Source organism: Trachurus trachurus (genome assembly GCF_905171665.1).
Source record: "Trachurus trachurus genome assembly, chromosome: 20".
Lineage (NCBI taxonomy): Eukaryota > Metazoa > Chordata > Actinopteri > Carangiformes > Carangidae > Trachurus > Trachurus trachurus.
This window is the reverse complement of record NC_139911.1, coordinates 3359972-3378077: the sequence shown is the minus strand read 5'-3', so window position 1 is coordinate 3378077 and position 18106 is coordinate 3359972. Positions and strand designations below refer to the sequence as shown.

The window sequence follows — 18106 nt, the reverse complement described above, 5'->3', positions numbered from 1 at the left end:
TAAGTATAAACGTTTTTATCTTTGCTCAGACTGAATCCATCGTCGGTTTGTTGCATCGTAAACAGAAAAGAACGAGTAAAGTTTCTCACCACACAGAATCTCTAATTAAAATCTAAAAAGTGCGTCTCGCTGGTTTTTTTCCCCTGTGGTTATTTATTGTGTGTCACTTCACCGCTCGCCGGCAGCGTAGTAGATTAGTAATTACCATCAGCGGACGGTTTTAAATGAATGCAATCAGTATCCGCAGTGAAAAATGTGATTGTGCGTCGCTGCTGCTCTGTTCTCGCTGTTCCCCCAAAAGACAAGAAACTTTAAACGGAAGAGGGAAAAGGGATCTGAGGAGGAGGAAGAAGAGGTAAACGTTGGCGTTTCCACCGGGACGTACGAAGTCGATTGATTCATCCTGAGCTCGGTCCCATCGGTCCTCCTCTCTCCTCCGCTTCTCCCCTGTGGATCTGAATGGAAGTGGCTCTGAATCACAACCGTGCCCAGTCGACCTTAGGCCTGGTTCGCATGTCAAATATCTGAAGTCTTGTACTTTATCACAGAGGATCCAGATCATTGAGCTGCTGAGTGATGATGATGATGATGAACAAAAGGTTTTATTTACTCTGACTACACAAAACAAACCTACTGTATATGGATCAGAAATCTCATTATCTCCAACAAACCCTGACACTAAGTCCATAAACTGTAAACACACTTGTAATGAGGATCATCAGAGGAGAGGACGACAGTTACAGCTGTCACAACTCTCATCATATTCTTACGGCACCTTGTTATACAGATTGTAATTATCATGATATGTGATATAAAACATACATTCACACTCTCTTTAATAATAATACATCGCACTATTGACTCTAATGACTCCATAGTACAGTGCCAAAGTAGCCAATACATCTACAACACAATAGAAACCATAAAATATAAAAAGTTATTCCAGGATATGAAGCAGATTTGTTCAGCAGAACAATTTCATGTTGGGAGAAATGATTTGTTTTATGTCTACAAGTTCTATATTGTCTTCCAGATGGTACGAGTTCATATTCGTTATGCGGAATATGTGAATGGTCATTTAAAAGTCTTTGTGCTTCATTCTGTACAGCTGACGGGTAGTTTTTTTTTAGCTCCGATCACCTTCATGGCAGCTTGTTGATGTTCACTCTCGCTGCTCTTACAGACCTGTGTCAGTGGAGTGTGTGGAGCGTCTGGACGGCCTGTGCGGACCCGTGCAGCGGTGGGGTGAGGCAGCGCTTCAGGCGGCCGCTGGCCTCTCCTCCGGGGCCCGACTGCAGGAGCCAACAGACCCAGAGCCAGAGCTGCAACACGGGACTCTGCCCAGGTACACGACTCTGTTTTCTCAAGGTCCAGACCTTCTCTCCATCACAGTATCTACAGACCCAATGATTCCCACCAAGAGCAGAATCAGACTCAGAGTGGGCGGGGCCATGTAGTATAATATATTAGCAGCAGCAATAATAGTGTTAAAGGAAACTGTATTTCTCCTCTTAATAATAATAGTTATAATCACTATTATTAATTGCAGTAGAGTTTAGCAGCAGGTGTTGAAGAGGATGTAGTTTGCAGTTGCAGATCTGGACTCAGCTTTTATGTTAAACTCTGGTAGATGAAAAATATTTCAAAGTCAAGTAAAAAAAAAAAAAAATGGAATAAGAAAAAGATGAAGTATTCCTTCATCAGTCCCACTTTATCCATTATTCTCATGAAATTGACACTATATTCTCAAAATTATGACCGTTTCTCGTAAAATTATGACTTTTTTCTGTAATATGATGACTTGATTCTTGTAATATTATGACTTTACTCTCATAAAACTATTACTTTATTCTCAAAGTCTGTGAAAAAAATGTTTGCTCAATGTGGGCCTAATACTCCGTCGTACAAATAATAATTACAACAGTAAAGTTAAAGAATAAATCTAACTGTGGTGGTCAGATTTTATTTTACTGTCCAGTCTCTCCAGTATCTTAGTAACCTTCCTGTGTTTCAGGCGAGCGCTGTGAGGACAGGGGGCGGAGCTACCAGGACAGCTGTGCCAATCAGTGTCCTCGCAGCTGCACCGACCTGTGGGAGCACGTCCAGTGTCTGCAGGGGTCCTGTCACGCAGGTAAACACAAACAAACACAAACACAAACACAAACACAAACAGGAGATCCCTGCAGGTAAGAGACGTAGCATCCGTCTCTAGTTTTCTACAAAAAAATAAATAAATAAACAACCTCTGTGGTGTCTCAGGCTGTCGGTGTCCTGAGGGACAGCTGCTGCAGGACGGACGCTGTGTCCCCGTGGCGGAGTGCCGCTGCGGTATCCCATCAGGCAACGGGACGCTGGAGTTCGACCCTACAGAGGAGCTCAGCGTGGACTGTAACACCTGGTGAGAAGAAGCTGCGTGTGCATTTACAATTTAGATTTTTGAAAGGTGAAAATTAGAATAATTTAAGCTCGTAGAAAGAAAAACTTTCAGACTTCCTCACCTCTTCTTCTTCGCCTTCTTGCTTCTACAAATTAAAGGGATAGTTCACCCAAAATTGAAATTTAACTCATTTTCTACTCACCCTCATGTGGACTAAGGGCTGGGAGAAGTTTCAGAGTCCTCTGTGGCTTCTCTGAGTTACAGCGGGGCTCCGTGCAGCACTGCATGTCCATATGACAGTTGAGAACGGAGCTTTTCTTCGTCCAAAAAGACACACCAAAAAACATCCAAATACCTCCATAGTGCTCGTATGTAATGTCCCTCTTGTATTGACATGAGAAATTGTTCCGAAAAAAATTAAATAAGTCTATGTTTTAAGCTTGTTTTTAGCGGAAGCTCCCAGCACTGCTCTTCTTGGTCCGTCCAAAATACAAAAAAAATCTCAACCATTTAAGGACTTTCGTATTTTTCATTTATAAATGTATATCTTCACACTCTTTTTTACACTTATCTTAAACAATTCTGGCATTTGCATCCATTCCATATTATTCAGCCTCCTGCTTACAAGTTATACACTTCAGGTATTGCTTCATCTTTATACATATTTGTTCAACAAATGCTTTCAAGCTGTTAAAGGTATATTGTGTAAGAATTACTCCCATCTAGTGGTGCAGTTGTAGATCGCAAGCAACTCAGTCGTATTTATTCCAAATCTCGCACGATTTGCATTGACGCCCAGTTCACGGCTCCGCAAATCGCGCGAGATTCCGGCAGAGCAACACTGGGAGCTTCCACTACAAACAAGCTTAAAACATATACTTATTTAATTTTTTTCGCCACGAATAACTCTGAAACTTCTCCCAACCCTTAGTCGACATGAGGGTGAGCAGATAATGAATGAAATTTGAATTTTGGGTGAACTATCCCTTTAAATGCTTGACTTCTCCTCACAGCGTCAGATTTTAGTTTTTTAATCTGGGCCTCTGTCGTCCTCAGTGTGTGTGAGAACGGCACGCTGCTGTGCACCGAGCTGCCCTGCCCCGTGTACGAGCCCTGGAGCCCGTGGAGCGTCTGCTCGACTTCCTGTGGGCGTGGCCGGACCACGAGGACACGCCTCTGCCGGGAAAAAGAGGGCGGGCCTTCCTGCGCTGTCACCACGGAGACCGAGAGCTGCGACCTGCCGCCGTGTCCAGGTCTGAGATCAAGAGAGCACCAGGAAGAAAAGGAACAAAAACAAAGAAAATATGACTTTGGACTTTGGAAAGTTTTAAAACCGTTTTAAACCTCCTCTTCCTCCTCTTCCTCCTCTTCCTCCCCCCTCTTCCTCCTCTTCCTCCTCTTCCTCCCCCCTCTCCCTCCTCTTCCTCCTCTTCCTCCTCCTCTTCCTCCTCCTCTCCCTCCTCTTCCTCCCCCCAGTGGGCTGTTTGCTGAGTGACTGGTCGCCGTGGAGCGAGTGCAGCGCCACATGCGGCGGCGGGGTGTCGATGCGGAACAAGACGATCCTCAGAGAAGCGGAGCCTGGTGGGACGGCGTGTGTCGGACCGCTGGAACAGCACACTGTCTGTAACACCAACAGCTGCCGGCCCGGTAACACACACACACACACACACACACACACACACACACACACACACACACACACACACACACACACACTAAAGCCTGGGACACACATAAAGATTTTCTGAATCTCAACAGTTTTTTTAATCTGTGAGCGACCACCACACATGAAGATAAAAGATAATTGATTGAACAGTTTTGATCGTATCGTGTGTGGTGTGCTACGATATTGCAAATACAACACACAACACACATAAAGATTTGTCTGATAACACACTAGAGTCTCATCTTTCACGCCAGAAATCTTGTATGATCAAACGTGATCTGACCTACTTTGCTTTGTTGATGGCAGCCATGGAGGTGGTTCAGTTCAGTTCAGTTCAGTTCAGCTTTATTTGTGTCCCAAACGACAATTAGTGTTGCAGCAAGTAAAAAAGACATAAAAAACATATGAGACATACGATTAAAAGTCTAAGGCTACTGTATGTTTACATGGAAACCATCTAAACAGAAAACACAAAAGTGGCGTTGCATGCTCACTTTTTATTTCACGTTTAGACAAGCATTTTTGGGGTGGAAATCTGCATGCACACGGTGACGCAAAAGTCTGTGGAATTCAATGTTGTATACACGCCGGGCGCCTCGGTGGCAGTGTGACACACAACACACAACACCACCAAGTCCGCACACCTGTGCACAACCCAGAATTTTTGCCTCTTCTTCTTCGCAGACGTTTTGCGCTTTCACCCTTTACAAGGGAACGCAACGGCGGAGCGTTTTTAAGATTTCCACTCTGAAGGGTGGTTTCATGTTTTTTGCGTTTTGAAGTACCCAAAACGCCGTCGCCGTCTAAACGAAAGGCACATCCAATTAAATATTTTGCCGTTTTCATCCGCGAGCGTTGTCGTGTAAACAGGGCCTAAGAGGGAGGTTTCATACAGTGTGCTGAAATGTCAGTAGCAGCGTTTCAAGTAGCCCGTACAAGGCAGGGAAAGTGCAAGCAGTGCGTATTAACAATTATTTCCAAAATCATCAGTATCACATGAAAACAAAGAGAAACAAAAACATCCTGCCTGTAAGAAACCACAAAATATCAACCCATCAGGTGCGACTCCTCCTCCTTATCTTTATGCATGTACCAGACTTAACACACACACACACAGCACATATAATTCCTGATGTATAGTCAAATAAAGTCGTTACCAGGCAACGCAGAGGAGTGTATTTATAGTGAGTTGCAGTCAAAGGTGCGACCTCTGATGTGTCTGAGTTCGTCTGTTCTGCAGACACAGACTGTCAAATATGCACCGAGAAGGAAAACACACTGAAATATATATGAGACACTTAATGTGTGATGCAGTGGATGTTTATATGTGTGTGTCTGTGTGTCTGTCTGTGTGTGTGTGTGTGTGTGTGTGTGTGTGTGTTGCAGAGTGTCCCAGTGGGCAGGTGTTCAGCGACTGTACAGGAACGTGTCCGTTCACCTGTGAGGACTTGTGGCCGCACACCCAGTGTTTACCTGCATCCTGCACGCCCGGATGTACCTGCCCTCCTGGACAGGTGTGTGCATCTACTGTATCTACCTTTTTTTTTTTAATTTTTACTTTAAGGAGGACAGTGCACATTAATAAACATATCTGTAAAGGTGCCAGTATTAGCCAAAGCCTAATTTTCGACTGTAGTCCTCCTGGCGAGGTGTTAAAAGCTATTAAAATGAACAACAAGGACATAAGGAACATATTTCATAAAAACGGAAAACACAGGAAACACAAAAATCAGCACACGAAATAGGACGTATCCAAACAGACAATAAAATAAGAGACAATTAACATGACACTACTAAAAACAAAAACTACAAATACAACAAAAAAACAGGATGTATAGTGCAATTAAATACATTTAGGTGAGATGAACTGTCAAGGATGGATAAATGAGATGGAGGTGCAGAACCAGAGCAGGGTTTCTTGTCGGAGTTGTGCTAAGATGGATTGAGAAACACAACGAAACCAAACACATACAATGTAATAAAGTGCTACAGTGCTCAAGTAAAACGTAGCAATGTCTGTGTGTGTGTGTGTGTGTGTGTCTGACTCTGCGTCCCTCTCAGGTGATGTATGGAGGCTCGTGTGTGTCCCACGACGACTGTCCCTGTTCGGCGCTCTCTCTGCCGGACGGTTACCAGAGCTTCAACTTCAGCGGCGTGGAGACCGACGACGCTCTGCTGCCACCGGGAGCCGTCGTCCAGCACCTCTGCAACACCTGGTAACACACTGCACACACACTACACACACACACACTACACACACACACTACACACGGGTTCATCAGTTCAGTGAATGATGTAACCAACATGGCTGCTGTTGTATATGAGAGTCTGTGGTACGCAGGTTTTCAGTGGCATGGGAACTGATCACTAGAGTTCACACAGGTAAATATGACACAAATACAATGTCTTTATAGTTTACGGGGTGAGAACGTGATGAAAGTGGTTAAGTCTGTGGTAGATCTGGGCGATAACACATTTTTTTCAAAACCTATTTCTGATTTTAATCCATTTTCCCCTTTAAAACCAACTACAAATGTCAGACTTTATATTTATATTCAGTCTCTGTATCTTTTGATGTGTGAGTTACCACCACTAACCACATACAGTCAGAAGCTGCTGCTGCTTTTAGTCGCCACAGACTTTTTCAGACTTCACAGTGACAGTGGTTTGATCCAGATCAGATGCTAAAAACACCACGAGACACTTATTAGCTCTGAAGAGAACTGTGTTAATACAAAGTACAGAAGCCATTATAAATATCTTTCTAAAGTATTTAAGAGGAACTATGCAAAATATTTACCTAAACTATACTACGTATTGACCTTAAAGGGATAGTTCACCCAAAATTCAAATTTCACTCATTATCTACTCACCCTCATGTCAACTAAGTGCTGTGAGAAGTTTCAGAGTCCTCGGTGCCTTCTCTGAGTTACGGGGGGGTCCGCGCAGCATTTATATATTTATATTTGTCCATATAATGGTTGTGAATGGTGCTCACTTTTCTTCGTTCAAAAAGACACACCAAAAAACATCCAAATACCTCCATACTGCTCGTCTGTAATGTCCCTCTTGTATTGAAGCCCTGACATGAGAAATTGTTCCGCCGGTCAGTGCAAATCACACGAGATTTGCACTTACACAGGCAGAGCTGTGAACTGAGACACTGGGAGCTTCCGCTACAAACAAGCTTGAAATATAGACTTATTTAATTTTTTTCGGAACAATTTCTCATGTCGGGGCTTCAATACAAGACGGACATTACATACGAGCAGCATGGAGGTATTTGGATGTTTTTTGGTGTGTCTTTTTGTTACGAAGACAGTTGGTATCCATTTGCAACCGTTATATGGACATGCACTGCTACGCCGAGACCCCCTGTAACTCAGAGAAGCCACGGAGGACTCTGAAACTTCTCCCAGCCCTTAGTCCACATGAGGGGGAGTAGACAATGAGTGAAATTTGAATTTTGGGTGAACCATCCCTTTAATTAAACAGCTTCAAAGTAATAGTGCTGGTTAAATAAATAAATGTCTCTTGGCTGAAAACCAACCTTATAAGATCAGAGCCTCCGACCCGGTGTCCCAGCTCTCGTCTCCATGGCGACACCACCACACAAACGTAACGCGCTAACCCGTAACCTGTAACCTCTTGTTTATGACAGATAAGACTACACAGATATACACATGGTAACATGGTAGATGATAAATAACCTTATCCACCGCTCCATGGATTGATTTCTCATTGAAAACAAAATGCACATGGAGGAGAGGAGGGTTAGAGACACAGAGGAGAAGAGACCAGACCTGGAGAGTTCATCTTTAACTCAAATTAATCGATATAATCCCGTTATGATCCTACTGTTGTGCACCAAACTGTGTGCTGCTGCTGCTGCTCGTGTCGTCCAGATTCAGGCAGCAGGAGCTTTCGTTCCTCCAGAGCAGCTCTGTTGTGTGTCTGTGTGTGAGAGAGAGAGGAAAATGTTTTATTTGTGCATCAGAAAATCCCGACTCTCTGAATCGAAGCAGAGGAACTGATTCTGGGAGCGCGGCTCTAATCCTTTATACATTTAGGAGCAGATATGACAAACATGGTCGACCACGCGTTGTCGCGTCCGACCGGATTTACTGAGGTTCATGCAGTTTCTTTGAACATGTGGGCTTTTGTCAGAATAAAAAGAAAAAGAGAAAGAGATGATATTGAAAAGGAAGGAGGGAGGGGGTGGGTGGGGAGGAGAAACGAGAAACTGAAATGAAACTCTGCATGGAGACAGAGCTGAGAGCAAAAGGAAAAAATGCATTTTTTTTAATAAGCAGCGAGTTAGAGTCAGTGACCTTGCACCTGACTTTCACTCTGTGTCCGCCGAACTCATTTAAATATATTTTATTGAGTCGTTTACAGTCAGGTGCTTCAGAGTTTGTGTTTTATATTTTCCTCCTCTGTGTCGTTTGTTCCTCCTGCATATTAATGCACCTGTTCATTCCTCCCTTTGTTAAAGCAGCGGCTGCGTTTCTTCATCAATCTGAGTGTCCTCCCCGGCGCTCGCTGCTGTTATTGAGAGTAGATTAAACGTCCACAAGAAACAGACAATAATTTACCTTGTGATTAATCATCGTAGGTGTGTGTGTGTGTGTGATGCTCCCTTCTGCATCGATTCGTTGAGATCAGCATCATGTGTGTGTGCCTCATGCAATATCTTTAGAATATGTTTTTAATGAAATAAATTATAGGAGCACGACCTGTCTCTGCTGGTTTGAGCCGGTCGTTAATCTTACTCTTTTACTTAACATCAGTTTTCATACAGTACGCAACCACAACTGCTGCTTTTATTTTATTTATTTTTTATCTCCTGTTTATTTTAAACCAGACAGTCATTAATCTCTTTCAGGTTAGTTTTCTGAGTCACACGACTTTACAATCACTGAAATACCTCTGCTCACTTCAAACCAAGTGCCACATGCATCATTTTAATCTAAATAAAAACTCTAAAAGCAAAATTATTATTGTTCAGCCATGACACTACCAGTTAGTTAAAGGGATAGTGCAACATTTTGGCAAATTGGCCCATTGCCATAATCCCTATAGTTTTAAGAGTAGGTTCATTACCTTTAATTGTCGGTGCAAGCTATTTTTAGAACGGCGGAGCAGAGCCGTGAGCTGCTCAGAGCTACGCTACGGAGGCTCATGGTATTTCTTGGTTTCAAACTCATCAAACTCATCAAATACACAATCCAACAACTCCAAAACGCTCTGGTGGACAAGTTGTGACCTGCACATTCACCACGCTATGAGATAATAACACAACGTTACCACACAGACTTGTTTTAGAGGCAAATGCAGAGACTGTTGATGAAAAACTGCCCCCGACAGGAACCTGCATCAGCGGTTTTGCATGAATTTACCTAGAAAACAACTCCTTCTCATTATTATCTCATAGCGTGGTGAATGTGCAGGTCAAAACTTGTCCACCAGAGCGTTGTGGAGTTGTTGGATTGTGTATTTGATGAGGGAAACCAAGAAATCCCATGAGCCTCCGTAACAAACCTACTGCTAAAACTATAGAGATTATGGCAATGGGCCAATTTGCCAGAATGTCGAACTATCCCTTTAACTGTGTCCCAGAGCCGCTGCCACTAAGGATCAGACAAACATATCCCAAGATACACTTCAGGGGTTCAGAGAAGTCCATATTCCTGTTTTGTTCCTCTGCAGCAGTGACACATTATTTTCCGCTTTGCTACTGAATTTTTGAAGAAGAGGTTTTTGTTTTATGAGTTGAACATCTCGTCTCTCAGGAGAAGAAGGAAGAACAAATTTAAAGTCGTGTGAAAACCGTCCAGTTTAGTTTTACCAAAATAAACACACAGACATAACAAAGTATCCATGAGAGAAACAACAACAACACTCTCAGGTTGATCTCAGTCTGGTTTATTTATGACGAAAGCTATCACCAATTAATGTGACATTGATATTTTGAAATTGAGTTAATGTTTGAGTCTTAAGTGTTTGAGAGTTGGATTTCAACGTCTCCGTGATATCGACTGTAGCAGATCATCTGACACGCTGCAGACGTGTCGTAAGTCATTTCATCTTCTTCTCCTGTGGTTTCATACTTCATACTGTGGTGTGTGTTCAGTAATATAATAATCTGTTGATCTCTGTCTGCAGTGTGTGTGCAGGTGGAGCGTTCAACTGCACCTCGGAGCTCTGTGACGGTGAGTGAAGCTCCGTCACGTCTCGTCTCTGTGGCCTCTGTGACTTTTTAAAAGCAGCAATAATAATAATCTGTGGCCGAACCGATGGAGACGTCAAACTATCTATATAGTTTAGTCGGTAACAGCTGCGGCGGCAGTTGGCTCAAATAACTGAGTGACAGTCGCATCGATCACAGGCTGCAGCAGCTTTCTGTGTCCTAAACACGAGCTAACGAGAGAGAGAAGAGAAGTTGAACCATGACCCACATCCTCTGTGATGTTTCATCTGTTACCCAGAGTTCAACAGGAAACTCCTGAGTGTTCCTTTTATTTATTTAGTTTTGTCCACTACAACCTCTGATCATGATGAACCTTTTTGTTACGTTTTATTTATCTCGGTGGCTTTTTTCTCACCTTTTTTCTTTCTTTCTTTTTCTATTTTGTTTCGAAAAGGCATTTTCAAACAAACCCGTCAGTAAAAAAAATACAGATTTGGTCTTTTCTATAGTCTTTTTCCAGTTTTTCTTTTTTCCCCAACATTTATGCACACAGGTGAACAACACAAGTCTCTAAAAGTTGCAGTTTGTGTGGTAAAGGACAGTCCTCTGGGTCCTTCATCAGCCTCCATATTCACTTTCCTAGAAACATGTCCATACTCCACCAGATATGAAAAGTTTAGCAATTTTACACACAAAACACAAATATACTCTCTCTTCTGCTTACAATCTGTATAATTGCGGTTTTCTACCTCATCAGTCTAACAATCATTAAAATGTCAACTATGTACATTTAAATGAGGGAACTGTTATTTTCATCAAGAAGAAGTTTTGGGGTCATGAATTCAATCAATTTTTCCCAAATTTGGTCAAATGCATCCTTTTGGATTCTTGAACGATAGGTCAGCTTTTCCATTTTACAGTAATTATCGCCAGAATTATTCTGTGCCAATCCTCCCTTGTAGGTGGTGTTGGATTTACTGTAACTACTCCCTGGTGTCTTTTTACCTTTCTAACTTTATTTTCAAACTCTGAAACCAAACCTTTATTTTAAAATGTATTTTATTTTTGTGGAGTTTAGGGGATTTTACTGTTTCAGGATCACTCCCAGTGGATGTTTGACCTAAAGAAATGGCTTTAATATAAACCTATACCCCGCACATTTTCTTCCTGCTGCAAAGGAAAATGAAAATACTGTATAAGAAGAGTGTGAGTGTTGGTTTATATTCCTCTGACGTCTTCCTCCTCCTCCTCCTCCTGCAGTCGACTGTACGTGGTCCAGCTGGTCCCAGTGGACTCCCTGCTCGGCCAGCTGTGGTTCTGGGCTCCAGAGCTCCAGCAGGTCGGTGCTGCAGCCCCGTCGGTACCGAGGGGCCCCGTGTGACGGCCTCGACCACCGCTCCACAGCCTGCACGGCCCCCGACTGTGGTGAGTGCAGACACAGGATAGAAAGTAGTGAAAGAACCATGTAGGTCTCTTATTTATGTTATATACTAATGCAACAAATTGGATTTTTAAAGTGAATTAAAAACATTACAAGACTTCATTTGCATCTAAAATCCTACTGAAGTAAGTTGAATTTATACAGTATTTACTCTTTACTGTTGTCTTTAATAGCACAGTGGTTTCTAATCAACAGGTTGTGGCTTCATAACATGATTAACAGGAAATAAAGTCAGACAAAACATTGGAAAATCTGCAAATTAATCTGTAAATTGATAAACATTTAATTTACAGGCTGCTAATTATGTGATAATGTCGAGAAATAGCCAAGAAATAACAATCAATGTCATTACACATGCTTTTCATGCTTTGAATTTTTCTCCACCAAGTCCTTTGCAATTGACTGTTATTTCTGGGCTATTTCTGCACAATCAATCGTTATGTCTTGGCTTTATTTCTCAACATTTCTATGAAATTGACTGTTATTTATAGGCTATTTCTAGACATTATGACGCAATTACTTGTTATTTCTTGGCTATTTCTTGACATTATCACATAAAATGACCAAAACCTCTATTTAGTGGAGCTGCAACAACTCACACATACCTGAAAAGTGAATTATTTTCTGAACTATTTGTCATAATAAAGCTGATTATATTATATACTGGGCAACATATTTTAAAGTAACCAGTAACCGAAGCTGCCACAACATAAATATTGTGGAGTAGAAAGTAGCAGAAAATAAAAATATGTAAATGAGTAAATGTCAGCGAGGTGGTGTTACTGTAGATACTGGGTTTAGTTCCTGTCTTAGTGCAGTGCAGTCTGTGAGATCAAAGTCTTTTAAAGTGTTAAATGTCACAGCAGGAGGTGAAAAAAAAAAATATATATATATAAAGTGTCATGATGATTTATATTAAAGCTCCTAATGCACAGATCTTCTGTCCACACCTCCTTCTCACTCCCCCTCTCCCTCCAATTCATCATCCAATCATCTCCATTTTTTCAATTTCCCCCACCTTTTATCATCCCACCATCTCTCACCTGTCCTTCTCTTCCTCCTCCTCCTCCTCCTCTTCCTCCTCCTCCTCCTCCTCCTCTTCAGCCTGCCCCGAGGGGGAGCAGTGGAGGAGGGGGGCAGGGAGGGGTGAGACGGAGGAGGTGGAGGTGCCGCTGTGTGAGAGGAGCTGTCAGGACATTTACTCTTCCTCCTCCTCCTCCTCCTCCTCCTCCTCCTCCTCCTCCTCCTCCTCTGCTGCTGTGAACTGCAGTCGCTCCGTGCAGGGCTGCGTGTGTCAGGACGGGCTGTACCGCGACACGGAGGGCAGCTGTGTGATCCCCGCCCTCTGCCCCTGCAGCGACCAGGGCGTCCTACGACAGGTACACACACACACACACACACACACACACACACACACACACACACACACACACACACACGTACAGTGGCATCATGCAAAAGTTTGGGCGCCCCTGGTCAAAAATGTCTGTTAATGTGAACAGTTAAAGCCAAAGTCAAAGATGAAATGATCTCCACAAGACATAAAGTTACAGATTCTTCCCTTTACATTTTAAACAATATATTTTGTTTTTTTTATTTTCCACCTTTTACAAATGTATAAACTGACAGAGAAGGAAAAGGGCCTACAGCAAAGATTAGTACCTAGGGCTGTACACCCCTACTAGGTACTAACTTTTGCTGCCAGTGCACTATTTGTATTCGAGTTCGGATTCAGGGTTTTTAAAGAAACTTTGGATTTGTTATTCGTATTTGGGAAGAAACAGGACGTGGGCACACTAGAGACTTTCACTGAACTAGCCGGCTAACTTCCGCTGTAGCTATCGCCTAAAAAGGGAATAAAATAATTTAATTAAGTTCTTGTAGACTGTCCAAACGTAATCGGACTGAATGGATCATATTCTGGTAAAACAAATCGTTTCGCCGGGTTGTTGTGACACTCAAAAAATGTATCCACCGTTTTATAGCCGCTTCTTTTCCCGTTAAGGTGCATTAGCGCCACCTACTGTGTTGGAGTGTGAACCAGAGTCACCTGGTCATGTGCTGTTGCTCCTCTGCGATTACGTAAGCACAAACTGTGGCAATGTCTTGTGCATGGATGTGATTGGCTAAAAACCTGCACCAACATGTTTTTTTTTACTTCCGTTTTGTTTTAATCTCTTGTAGTTGGCTCAAAATCATGCTCAAAACATGCATCCAAACGCTTTCTTTAGAAAAAAGCTCCCAAATAATGAGGAGAAACTTCAGACAGAAAAACTATTCTGGATCAAAACATTATTTGTGTACTTCTGAATAACGTATTCAGGTTCAGGTGCATCCCTAGTAGCTAGTAGCCCCCCTTTGGAAACTATTACAGCTTGTAAATAGTGAATATCTTGTCTGATACCTTGGTCAAAGTTCTCTGAGAGCTCAAGTCTCCTGGGTTTCCTGTTCTTCTGCAGGCTGCTGCTTTGTTTCCCTTTTTCACTCTGAAACTGTAGAAAACTAAAATAATACACTGATATTGATTCAAATATTGAAAAAAAGTTTAACTTTAAGCCTTTTGGAGATAATTTCATCTTCCACTTGCTGGACTGTTTCACATTAACAGACATTTGGATCAGCGGTTCCCATATGTTTGCATGCCGCAGGTAGGTATGTAGGTAACCACCTGACATCTGCTGCCCTGCCCCGGCCTCCTCTTTGTGCTTGTTTACGTTCCCTCTCTCCCATTCACTCCCATTGTGTTATTTACTCCTATTAGAAGATGAGTGACGTGCCCCTCGGGCCACATTACACCACTAAGCCTCTCCAACCCCTCGGCCGCATCAATTATGCAGGAAGTGCCGTAGAAAGAAGTCCGGGCAAGCCTGCCAGGAATTATTAATGAGGGAGGGGATATTATGGGATTATAAGAATTAATCACACTGACAAGAGGTCGTAACCCCCCTCCCAACCCCTCGTCGGACCTGTCGCTCCCTCGTTTCATCGGCTCCTTGTTTCCTCGTCGCTCTCCACGTCTCCTCTACTTTCTTTACAGGACTTATAAGTCTCTTCATCCTCTTCATTCTCCCTCAGTCCTCCTCTCTCTCCGTGTGTGTGTGTGTTGTGTGTGTGTGTGTGTGTGTGTGTGTGTGTGTGTGTGTGTGTGTGTGTGTGTGTGTGTGTGTGTGTGTGTGTCGGCTGCAGATGACTAATGTCCATATAAAGACTTTCTACGATTTTCTAATCAACCGCCTCGTGATTATTTTGCCAAACGGTTCAGTGTGAGCAACAAAGGCAACTCCCAAGTGGGTGATTTTATACGGGTAAAAGCACTGCTAATGATTCCCAAAGCTAACACAGACTCAGAATATATAATAATAATAATAATAATAATAATAATTGTGTGTGTGGTTGTGTGTGTGTAAAATTGTATCTGTGTGTTCTAGTTTCTGCAGAGTAACCAGCCCTGCAGGACTTTAGAGGAAACTGATCCTGAGTTTTAATGTGAACGTGCATGAAGGAAACGATAATAAGAACAAGCTGCTGAAGCTCGATGACAGCACCTGTGTTTTAGGAGTCTGGAAAGTGACTATGAATATCGTTTGTGTGTCTGTGTGTGTGCATGTGTGTGTGTGAGCCAGGCAGGATCAGAGTGGGAGGAGGGCTGCTCGTCGTGCCGCTGTGTCAACGGGAAGAAACTGTGCCAGCTGAGGTGTCCTCCACTTCACTGTGAAGAGGTGAGACACACACACACACATGCCGACATAATAACACATCTCCTAACCTGACTGTGTAAAGCTGCAGCGAGACGACACGATGTTAACGCTTAAAGTCGGTGTGTAAAGCTGCTGATCAGAGACAGATCTAACACCACTCACTGAGTCTGACCTCTTCAAAGACACGACGACCTGCAGCCGACCAGATAAATAACACACAGTCAGGATGTCAGGTTATTACAATACACGCAGCTCTGTTACCTACGTTTTAATTTCTCTGCTGTCAGTCGGAATAAATATCACAACACTTACCTCCAACTCTCTATAGAACAGACAGTCCATACTCCCCATGTTCACCTATCCATTCCTCCTCTCATGTTGTTTATGTTTTTTCTCAACAAATATCTTTGTTCCGACATGGAGCAATTGTTTTTTGTCTGACTTCCATATTTAAAGGGACAACGAGGAGTTTCTCCATCGGCAGAACGAAAAATTCTGTGACAATAAAAAAGTCTCATATTAATGTGGATGAATCTACGTTACCACTTGTTAATGGGCCCATTTTCGATAAATATATTGTTTTGTCTCTATCGTTATTTTGTTATTATTAGTGGTGGCGGAAATGCTGGTCGAGCCGACCAGCATTTCCTTACTTTCGGTTTTGTGGCGAGTCATGAGAATAACGCCGCCGAATCGTCGTTTATGGTCGCAACTACGACGGTATGTGATCGTCTTCCAACCTCTGACTTTAATTCTTGATGAATGAAAACATGAGTCCGTCTTGCGCCGGTCAAAGAATTTCACGGTGCGGAGGCTCATAAATGTAGTGTGAAAACACTTCGCTTTTCCAAAACTCATCGTTGTCCCTTTTAGATCCTTTTTTGCATTTTGCACACATCAGTTCCTGTTTAACTTCTAGAGCAGCGGTTCCCAAAACTTTTTAGAAAATTCCTGCCCAATGCTCGGAACATGAAAAAAAAAGGCAAAGGCTTCCCTCATACCACACGTCCACACCGCGCTCTATTAAATATGAAAGAAGGCTGAAAATCAAAGGACATCATCATCTGTGATGATACAAGTCAGCGCTCCTGAAACAGTCGGAGAGACGCAGCCCGAGGGGGAACCGGGATCTGAACCAACACCGGAGGGAGAAGCAGAGAAAAAACGAGCACAAGCGCCCCTTTAGATAGGCAGGGAAACCCTGTTATTAGTAAAATATAACACTGTGCCGCTGCCTTTACCCTTTTCATGTCACAGCGGCAGCTTGTGAGCCACAGTTTGGGAATCCCTGTGAGGATCTTTTCATTAGAGAACGATGTTTAGAGACCAAATACACTAATTCATGACTCATGTACTCAGTGTCATGTACAATGAACATTTTATGACTTTAATTCTGCCTGCAGAGATCTAATATGAGATCATAACATGAAATCTGAACTCTAATCTAAACCTAGATCCAAAACTTTACCCTCCAAATACCATTTTATATAGTTTATTATACCGTATTGTGATCTGGTGTTGAACTAAACAGGACGATGTGTTTGTAGTTAACCTGAAACATTAAGATATTTCACTGTATGAGCAGCGTCTGAACCATAAAACCTCGTCTCTTTGAGTCTGATTGTTCTCATAGAGTTACGCTCACTCTCCTCACTCATCAGTCCATTGAGCCGCTGCTGTTTTGTTTCCCTGAGGTGCTGCAGTTCACACACACCGACTCTCCGGTCGGTCACAAACATCTCAATTACTCTGCGCGAGGTGTTATAGACGCTCTGCTCTCCCCCTCAGGATGTGTGGGATGTTCTCTGCAGGTCTCTGGCTGCAGCAGATCGATACCTGCCTGTCCGTTCCCTCCCACAGGCCTGAACTTTCTCTGCTCTAACGCCAGAGAGACACAAACAGACACAGACTTCATCCATAGTGCATCAACTCCAAAGCTGAAATGACTGGCACCATAAACAGGATGTAGTTTCTTCTGTGGCCGAAAGTTTTTATGTTGTTGCAGCCACTCGACAGAACAATGCAGCGGGTGGTAAACGGTGACCTGAACAGTCAATTATGGATGCACAGTGTATGACCAGAGGCAGAGGAGGGAGAAAATAAACTCCACATAAAATATGAATCGGCTTTTGTGTCGTCCGTCCGTCACAGGTGGAAACGTTTGGTCCCAGATAAACTCCGACCGGCTGCAGCTCTGCAGAGACACCGGAGGAGAAACTAGTCACGATCTACAGGATCAATAGTTGTGACACATCCTGCTCTACGATTTATGACAAAGTCCTAAAACAATCAGGAAACAAGTTCTGCTAGAAACAAAGGAACTTTTGAACATCATGGTTCAAACCTCTAAATGTGAGACTGAGGTGATCGTCGTCGTTAATGTAGAAATAAACCAAAATACAAGACAAATAAACATTTAGATCCAGTAACGACACAGATGTCACTGTGCTGAGCTCTGTTGAGATATTTATATTTAAAAACTGAGTAAATTCTGTTTGGTACTAAAACATCTTCCTCTACAACAAGAATGAATTCATATTTAATGTGGATTTTTTTTTGTTTTCTCCTCCTCAAGCCACCTGGGTAAATAAAAACAAAACTTTATTTTGCATCTTTTAACAGTGAAGAAAAACATCCACCCTGACCCCCTGACAGTGGTAGAAGAATATAAACAGACAAAATCAATAAATACGGTCGATCATATATATTCAAAGGGGGAAAAAAAACACTTTCT

General features: G+C 42.7%; 1 protein-coding gene across 1 annotated transcript in view; it reads left to right on the top strand.

Moving 5' to 3' along the window:
- Positions 1-18106, top strand: part of sspo (SCO-spondin) — a gene marked incomplete at its 5' end in the record, with an annotated part of 128753 nt that overhangs the window by 97894 nt on the left and 12753 nt on the right. Inside the window, 11 exons of the mRNA XM_083995240.1 lie at positions 1184-1345; positions 2015-2131; positions 2260-2398; positions 3434-3630; positions 3854-4024; positions 5430-5557; positions 6105-6259; positions 10209-10255; positions 11494-11658; positions 12779-13053; positions 15298-15393. Coding sequence (XP_083851366.1) covers positions 1184-1345; positions 2015-2131; positions 2260-2398; positions 3434-3630; positions 3854-4024; positions 5430-5557; positions 6105-6259; positions 10209-10255; positions 11494-11658; positions 12779-13053; positions 15298-15393 — 1652 coding nt within the window. The remainder of the gene's footprint in view (positions 1-1183; positions 1346-2014; positions 2132-2259; positions 2399-3433; positions 3631-3853; positions 4025-5429; positions 5558-6104; positions 6260-10208; positions 10256-11493; positions 11659-12778; positions 13054-15297; positions 15394-18106) is intronic.